This window comes from Pipistrellus kuhlii, unplaced genomic scaffold (assembly GCF_014108245.1).
Source record: "Pipistrellus kuhlii isolate mPipKuh1 unplaced genomic scaffold, mPipKuh1.p scaffold_m20_p_5, whole genome shotgun sequence".
NCBI classification, from domain to species: domain Eukaryota; kingdom Metazoa; phylum Chordata; class Mammalia; order Chiroptera; family Vespertilionidae; genus Pipistrellus; species Pipistrellus kuhlii.
The window spans coordinates 37681351-37690412 of NW_023425551.1; the positions used below are offsets into that span (position 1 = coordinate 37681351).

Sequence of the window (9062 nt, forward strand, 5' to 3'; positions counted from 1 at the left end):
GACAATGACCCAGAAGTAGACTTACACATACAAGGGAACTTGATATATGACAGAAAGCATTACAAATCAGTGGATAAGATAGACTCTTCAGTAAATTGAACTGGGACAAATGGTTATTCCTAAGGAGAAAGCATGAAATTTGGTACCTTACCATGTATAAAAATCAATTTCAGTTGGGGTAAAACCTAAGTGCAAAAAAGAAAAAAATTAAAGTTGTCATTCAAAAAATAATAATAGAAGAATATCCTTCTGTGAGCAAAGAAGCACTTTTCAAAAAGACAACAGAATAAACATGTAAAGATTGATGTGACTTTTTAAAATTTAAAATTTCATGTCTCAGAAGATTCTATAAACAAAGCAAAAAAACAAGTCTTAGATTTAGGAAAGATATTTGTAATGCATGTAACTGGAAAAGATTGGTATCCATCATAAAAAGAGAATTCCTACAAGTCAAGAAGGAAGAAACAACCTAATGGAAACATCAGTAAAGAATATGATTAAGGAATGGCTGTGGAGGGGGGAGAGGTCAATTGGGAGAAAAGGAGACATACGTAAAACTTTAGACACTAAAAAAAAAAAAAGAATATGATTAAGCAGTTTACAGAAGAGAAATATGACTGGCCCGTAAACATGAAAAAATTTTCAAACTCACTAGGAATTATACTAATGCAAATTATACCATTCCATACTCATCGGACAGATAATAACAAGGATGAGAAGACTATATGTTGGCAGAAATGTGGGAACCCAACACTTACACCGCTGGTGGAGTGTCAATTAATACAATCACTCCGAGTGCTATTTTGAAAAACCTAATAACGTCGGTCATACATAAACACCTGGAAATTCTTACTTTAGTATGTGCTCTAGTGAAATACTCTTTTATAAATGCACAGGAAGCACTATAAATATGCTTATTCTAACATTCTTTGTTATGGTAGAACTTGTAAGCAAGCTAAATATTCTTTGAGTGAAAGTTACGCTGTATTATATTTGCATAATGGAATAGTAGACAATTAAGTCAGAACTAAAGCTGTGAGTATCAACATGGACAAAACCCTCACAAACACTGTTAAGGAGGATGCAGAAGTACATGCATAATAAAATGCCATTATATAAAAACCATGGAGAACAATATTATATGCTATTTATGGACACATACTGTATAATAAAATTACATAATCTTTAGGCATGTTTTTAAACACTGAATACTGATAAAGGTTACCTCTGAGGAAGTATGTGAATGGATTGAGAGAGACACAAATAGAGAAAGATAAGCAAAGAAGGCAAAATGGATGTTTGTTATATGGACTCTATACTTGTCTGTATATTTGAAATTATTTAAAAAGACATTACCAAACAAGTTCTATGATGAAGTGTGTGTGTGTGTGTGTGTGTGTGTGTGTGTGTGTGTACGCATGCGCGTTAATTTAAAAATTCTTACAAGAATTGTGGAATCTTCTCTAAAAATTCTCTAATATGTTCTGGATCTTGCTCATGGGAAAACCTTACAAAGCATCATTGTTGTAAGGATCTGATACTTTAATAAAAACAAACCATGTCATTCCCCCATCTGTTAATAAGTTAAAATAGCTAAGTATTATGAAGAATCTAAAAAAAAACTTATCTTCATATATCTCTTCTACTTGCCAACATTCTGAGAGCTACATGGAATTGCCTTTTATAAGTTGTGTTAAAACTTAAGTATGAAATCAATATAAACTTTTTTCTTAAATTTAAAGAAACACTCAACAGTGAACCAGTCTTAAGTCTAGTATCTCTCTAGGGCCCATTATAACTAGAGTTATTTTATTTTTACCTTACGTTTATTTTATATGAAATATTTCACTACGTTATTTTCTTATTGAGAATCTTACCTGGGGTCGAACCGATGTTTTGTATTGTCATTGACATATTTGTCATCCTCTCCCCAATTAATATTTTTCAGATTCTGGACACTTGCAACAGATTAAACATAGGTTTTATAGTATTTTAACTTTCTTAGATATGATTTAGTTCAAATGTATAGAAAGAAATTTTGCCACAAAGTTGGAGTAGCTTTTTTCTTCATTTGAATATAAAAATTAGAAATTTGAATGTTTTGCATTGTTGTTTTTTTTTTTTTTTTTACAAGTTTTCATGGCAGACGTGTCATCAAATGAAGTTATGGCTTTAGAAATGTTTTGGTTATCAAGATTATATCACAGCCTAGCATTTCTTTGGCTTTCTTGAGTGATGAGAGTGTTTCATTGCCTTGCACGGGTAGATGGGCTGAAATGGCAGGAACATAACTAGAAAGTGCACATTAAATATGTTTCAGTCAGCATGTTGCTAGTGACAGGTGTTCAATGGTTGTTGGGATCCTTGTCAGCAGAGAGAATCCTTTGACATTAAAGTCACCAGCTCAATCCTGATTTCGGGCAACTCTATTGGCAGTTCCATCAGGCTGCCGCTGATCGGTGAATGTCAGAGCTGCCACTGTTCCTCAGAGTGTCACCAGCCCACTGTGGGGTTTTTTTTTTATTTGTTTGTTTTTGGCAGGGGAGGTTGTTTAGCTTGTCTTGTTGTTCAGCCTTAACCAGACTTTCAAATTGCTTACGTTTGGGAAATGAAATGAGAGGTCATGGGGAATACAGGTATCTTTAGGGCATGCAAAACCACATGCAGAGTGACAACTTACTTGGAGGCTGGTAATGATTACCTTGACTCCCAGCCAATCAATGGTGGGAGCACCTGGGGACTCATTAAATGGCATTTGTGGTGTCTTGTAACCTAGGTTTTGAGCTCTGTTTCAGGAGAAGTAGTGACAGCCTTTAATGTCTAATTGACCTCTTCTCTTTGTTTCACTTTCTTTCACTTTCTGTGTTTGCCTCTGATGTGGTCCCTGGGGCAGCAAACAGCACTGCTCAGCATTTTGAACTTCTGCTCAGAGCTTCAGCACCTCAGTTTGGGTAGTTGTGTAATGGTAAGTATTTGAAAATTTGTATTCCCAGTTGCTTATTCTCTTTCTCCCCTTGGGTGAATTTTTTCCTGACTCATCCCACCCCATTCCCCACCCACAGCTTTTCTGATTTACAGTTAACTATTGGACCCCACTTTCAAACATTTTTCTTAAAGGGAAGACTATGTCTTTGAAACGTTGGCATTATTTAGCCTCGAGAGCAAGAAGAGAAGTATAGTGTGGCAAAAAGTTTGGTTCTTCCTCAAGTCAGATGACATTTCAGACAAGTCATCTACTTCTCTGTTTTTTTTTAATAAAATAAATGATCAATCATACACAAATGCCAGTAGTTGAGTGAGTTTTTCACAAAGCTTAATTAATTTTTTAAGTTCTGATATTATGATAGTAGATTTATTTTGTGTTTTGTTTGTTTGTGTTACTGGCCTTACTGGGTGAGATAAAAGAGTGGTTATTCTGTGTTGGAACTCGGGTGTTTTTTGTTTGTTTGTTTACTGGTCCATGAAATCCAAAAGCCTAGGGACTACATGACTAGATAGTCTCTACAGTCCTTCCAGATTTAAAATGAGAACTTTAGGGGCCATTGAAAGAGCTCATGGGATAAGTTAAATCTTTTTCATCTAAATTACATGACTTATAAATAATATTGACACTCAAGGGACTATAGAATTCTTCGTTGTGTTTGTGTGGCATGCATCTATGCGCACATTTCCAGGAAATGCATCTCCCAGTATCGTTGTGAGCAATCCATTCCTCTTCAAGGCAGATTTAAAGGATCCCCAACCATTTCAGTTTTGCATCCACTTACCAGGAAGATCAGAATAAGCAGGATGGTTGCAAGATTCCAGAGCGGTTCCTAGACTTGGGATCAACATGGACAGGCACTGACCAAAAAGTAGATCCCATTGAACATCTTTTAGAGCCAACAGTAACTTCAGAGATGCCTCAAGGTTTGGCAGTGTAAGTTAGAGAGGCCAATTAAAATGACACATTAGTCACCATGTCTCTGTAGTTTTAAATTCTGTGATTAAGCCTGATTAAAGCCTAACTATGGGCCCAGGCCCACCCTAGTTTCTGGAAATAGTTTGGTGAGCCCACTAATACAGCATTATATTTTCCTTCTATTAATATGTAATATACTATGGTAAATGATTTTTTAGAAAAATAAGCTTCTTTTAAATTAAAGTATGTAATTACTAATAAAATATTGTTACTTTTGATATTTGTTGTCAGGAAATTAAATATTAAAGACTTGACATTAAAGTTCAGAAATAAGACTAATATTGCTACTATCATCCTAATCAAAATATTTTATTCCTGCCATAGTTCTTACTTCACAGCAGATCTAGAGTTTACCAGAACAGCAACAGAGATAGCTCTTGGTTGATACTTTAATGCTATATTTATCTCAGTTTCTTTTCTGTCAATTGACCAAAAGGTCAGTTTGCTATTTTATTTCTGACTATCAAAATAATAGCAATCAGAATCATGGTTTCAGGAAATTTTGAATGTTTCTTTCTAAAGAAGCAAATTGGCTGCACCACAAGTCTGTGTTATTCAGGTACACTCACTGATGTGAATAGTTATATCCTCTCCAATTTGTTTCTCGTGGCTTCTGCAGTTGCTAAAGACCAGACACTATCACCACTATATCTAGTCCATAAGCCTTAGGTTTTGACTCAAAATATATCCCCAAATCTGTCTACTTCTCTAGTTTCTCTGTTACTTCATTAACCCAAACCTGTCATCTCTCCTCTAAGCTAGTGCAGGCTTTTTCACTGGGCCTCCGCCCCCATTCTTACCCACCATAGACCATCTTTCAGATAGAATAAAGAGGGATTTTTGTTTGTTTTCATATAAATTATATTTGTTTCTAACTCTCCATTAATTTCCTTAGCACTTAAAATAAAAATCAAATGCTTTCATGGCCTAATGGCCTGGCCCCGGCATAACTCTCTGCCTTCCCAGCCTGTCCTATCTTTCAGTCTGCAGACCAACGCTCTACCACTGAGCCAAACCGGTTTTGGCCTGTCCTATCTTTCACTACCCAGGCCCATGTCTTTCACTACCTATCTCTTTCCTGTTCCTGGAATGCACTGAGCTCACCCTCGAGGTCACAGCAGCCCTCCCTCAGCTAACTCCTAACCCTCTGATTGCTCTCACATCACCCTCTTTACTACCTTCACACCACTTACCACTCTCTGAATTTATTTTGCTCATTATTCGAATGTCTTTCCCAAAATCGTGAACAGAGTGTTTGTTGGTTCACTGTTGTTCCTAGCATCTGGAGTGATGCTGGCGAGTAGTAATGGAGAATATGATTAACAAATAAACAAAAGGAAATTATCTGAGTGTTTGTTTTGTTCCCTTTTGACTTCTGGTGATAATTTTGATACCTGATTATAACAAAATCAAGTGAAACTCTTAAAATGTAAGCACCTACTTAAAGAAACATTATTAAAGCAAATAAAGCCCATGAACTTAAATGTTTAATCCTTGGTTAATAAAGGCTTATCCTGTGATATTGAGCTAAATCATTGGATACCTCCTGTAAAATGACAGTGATTAACATACATAATCTAAATTTTGTGTGTGTTGTATATTCAGTCCCCAAATGTCTACTTTCACCCACAACTAAGATCCTTATTAGTAGTGTCAGCATATTCACATACTGTTTTAGAGCCTAGTAAAATGTACACCTTTATCAAAGGGATCTTATGTATCTCCCAAAATTGATTAATTATATCTAAAATATAAGAAGCTAGACCTTGTCAGCAAGTAGCAGCAGCAAGATCAAACTGGGAGGCATACAGGAACAGCTCAGAATCCTCAAATTCTTCACAAGAGACTGAGGATTTCAAACTGCTTTGGGATTTCATTCATTAACGTCCTCTGTCTGGAGTTCTGTTAAATACATTTTTAAGTAAGTGATTACTCTTGCTGTCTTATGAAACAGTGGCAGTTCTGTGAGATGAGTGGGCAGATCTATATTAATGAGAATGTGGGTATGTTTACATGGAAGCAAACAATAGGGGATGATTAAGAATGTTTAACTTGCTATCCAAACTGTTCATATTTCTGAGCATAATATGTGAAAGATGGGAATTATTTGACTTCCAGATTGAAGACTATGATGTGATCGCCAGCATGATAGGGGCCAAGTGTAAAAAACTGCGCACCCTGGATCTGTGGCGCTGCAAGAACATTACTGAGAACGGGATAGCGGAGCTGGCCTCTGGGTGTCCGCTCCTGGAGGAACTTGACCTCGGTTGGTGTCCTACTCTGCAGAGCAGCACTGGGTGCTTTGCCAAACTGGCACGACAGCTCCCAAACTTGCAAAAACTCTTTCTTACGGCCAACAGGTCTGTGTGTGACACAGACATTGAGGAACTGGCGTGTAATTGTACCAGACTACGGCAACTGGACATACTAGGTAAGGATGCAATATATCAGTTTGTTTTAAAGCCTTGACATAAGAGCTGACTCAGACTTTTGGGGGAAAAAACAAACAAACAAACAAAACAACAACAACAACAAAACACACACACACACCAAAAAACATAAAATTGGATACAATGAAAATTTTGTCCTGCTAAGACTGCTTGGTTTGATAGGAAGTGCTCTGGCAGCCTAGGATGGGGACTGTGGCCTAGTTAGTTCTTCACTATCCAACTTCCTTCCCTGGCATTCTTTTAGGAACTTCTAACTTATCAGCAAATTCAGATTGTAATGACCAAGACTGGCAAAGATAAAATAAACATGATCCTAGGTAAAAACAAAACAAAACACCACAAAGCCAAGTGTCTTAGTTGACGTTCTTTGGTCTTACATAACGGAAACCTACTCAAGATAGTTTAAGCATAAGAAAAAAAAATTATTATGAAGATAAAAGTGTCTCCCTCAGATCCCTTCTCCCTCAGAATCATGCAATGGTAAATCCATCAGTAGGAGCTAGTTATGGTCCAACTTCAGGAGGGAGTGGAAAACAGTCAAAAAGCAGGGAAGCTATTTTCTGTTTTCCCTTCCTTTTTCCCTGCCCCATCCCTGCCTCTGCAGCTGTATGCACACAGTCTTATGTCTGCTTCTCACTTTGGTTTGCCTTTTTCTTTTGTCTTGCGTGTTATCTCTGCTTCTCTAAGTAGACATGTCCAAATATAACAGACCCAACCCAGTTCTCCATGTCTTTAGTTTTAAGGATCTATGGACACAGAAGGCTTTACTGAATTCCAATGATAAATTTTCAGGAGAATCTATATTGGTTTGGTGAGGGGCCAGTCACAGCCTGGGTAGCTGTGTAGTTGCAGCTTCCACAGCTCATGTCAGGGAGAGGAGGAGAAAGAAGTTCTCAGAAAAAAAGGTCTGGGTTAACATTTCAGAAACTGTAATCCCCATCCCAGCAGACATATTAAATAATACAATTGTGATATTTTCCCCCTAGTAAAGCTATAGTTAAAGAACAGCATGTTCCAACAGATGACGTCTTATAGCCTGGTGATAATTTAGCTTCCATCTGAATATCCCATAGTTACTTCAAATATGATGTGGGCTAGCTAGTACTCATCATCTATCATCTGTCTTCCAGTACTGCCATTTTACACCCATCACTTGCTGTAAAACTTACCAAGTCGTGTTGTAGTTAATAGCTTTCTACCCTGGTCACTGAGTTCCTCGAATCTCCAGTGCTTTAAACAAGTTTCTACAGGGTAGTTGCTCAGTAATTGCATTGTATGGTATTAGAGGTTGAATCTTATTGGAGGTTGTAAGCATAGCTGCCATGGATGAAGAAAAAGAGATTCAAATGGTTTTGAACTGGGGTGACAGAAATAGGAAAGTCTGGAGTAGCTGATTAGAAGGGGCAGGAGGTGGGAATGAGGATAGTGGGTGAAGATGCCAAATTGTCTGGGAAAATTCAGTGCGTATTTCTTTACAGACTATTTGTATATGAAGTCTTTTAAGAAATGCTTTTAATTTTTAAAAGGAAATTATTTGAAGTGTATTTTAAACAATAAGTAATAAAGGTACTCTTTTTGAGAACATTATATAAATATTCTATTTAAAGTGTTTTTTGTGGTTTTGTTTTTTTGAACAGGAACAAGAATGGTAAGTCCGGTGTCCTTAAGAAAACTCCTGGAATCATGCAAAGATCTTTCCCTACTTGATGTGTCCTTCTGCTCTCAGATTGACAATAGAACTGTGCTCGAGTTCAATGGGAGCTTTCCAAATGTGTTCATAAAAAAGAGCTTTACTCAGTGACATATATGTTCTGTAATAAAATCAGTGCTTTTGTGGGGTTACATATTAGAATTGATTCTGTTTTGTTGTGTTGTGTGGTTTTTATAATGGTGGAAATGTCTTAACCTATTAAGACATTTGTAGATTTTAAAGAAAAATATGAAGTATTATGAAATACAGATAGGTATTGCCAAATACATATGTTAATTCATGAGAAGAATATGATACTCATTTAGCATATTTATCACTTGGAAGGCATTGATAGAATTCTATTACATTCCTTCTTCTGATAATTTTCTTTTAGCATGTTATTACATTGCAGATTTATCACTGCCAATTGAAGGTTAGGTTGGAGCTCCTTGATTGCACAACTAAATGGTTATTAGGAAATGGAAATTTCCTTTATACTTGCATCAGGGTCCAAAAAATCCACTTGGACTTATAGTTTGAACTTAGAAAATCTGATGCAGATTTATGTGAAAACAGAGAGCTCGCTTATTGTCTTATGTTTTGATAGCATAGGAAATATATAAAACAGCTTGATGTTACTTCATAATTCAAACAATGTAGTTGTCATCAGAATTACATTAGTATGTTTCATATATAAACACTGTTTAGCTATACTCCCATAACTTTCAATTCAGTAGAATTTGTGATTCTAATAAGTACTCAGTCAGGTGCGGTTGCTGGTGGTGGTGGACTGAGGGCTTCCTTTTGAGAATCACAGCTCTAGATCTTTCCTTGAGTCTGGGGGCTTTCCCTGAATCCCAGTGAATCCACATTCAGAGGGGATGACTGTTCTCATTATGCTGAACTGGTTAAACTTTGAGTTGAATTAATAAAAAAAAGCATTGTCAAGTCTGCAACAAAA

General features: G+C 36.5%; 1 protein-coding gene across 5 annotated transcripts in view; it reads left to right on the plus strand.

Moving 5' to 3' along the window:
• FBXL4 (F-box and leucine rich repeat protein 4) overlaps positions 1–8253 on the plus strand; it is a 44938-nt gene extending 36685 nt beyond the window's left edge. For 4 of the 5 annotated variants that reach the window (XM_045572582.1, XM_036414140.2, XM_036414142.2 and 1 more), the window contains 3 exons: positions 2894–2965; positions 6080–6392; positions 8049–8253. In XM_045572582.1, coding sequence (XP_045428538.1) covers positions 2894–2965; positions 6080–6392; positions 8049–8212 — 549 coding nt within the window. In that variant the 3' untranslated portion in view covers positions 8213–8253. The remainder of the gene's footprint in view (positions 1–2893; positions 2966–6079; positions 6393–8048) is intronic. The other variant, XM_036414144.2, reaches the window with a different exon arrangement.
• The last annotated feature ends 809 nt before the right edge of the window (positions 8254–9062 follow it).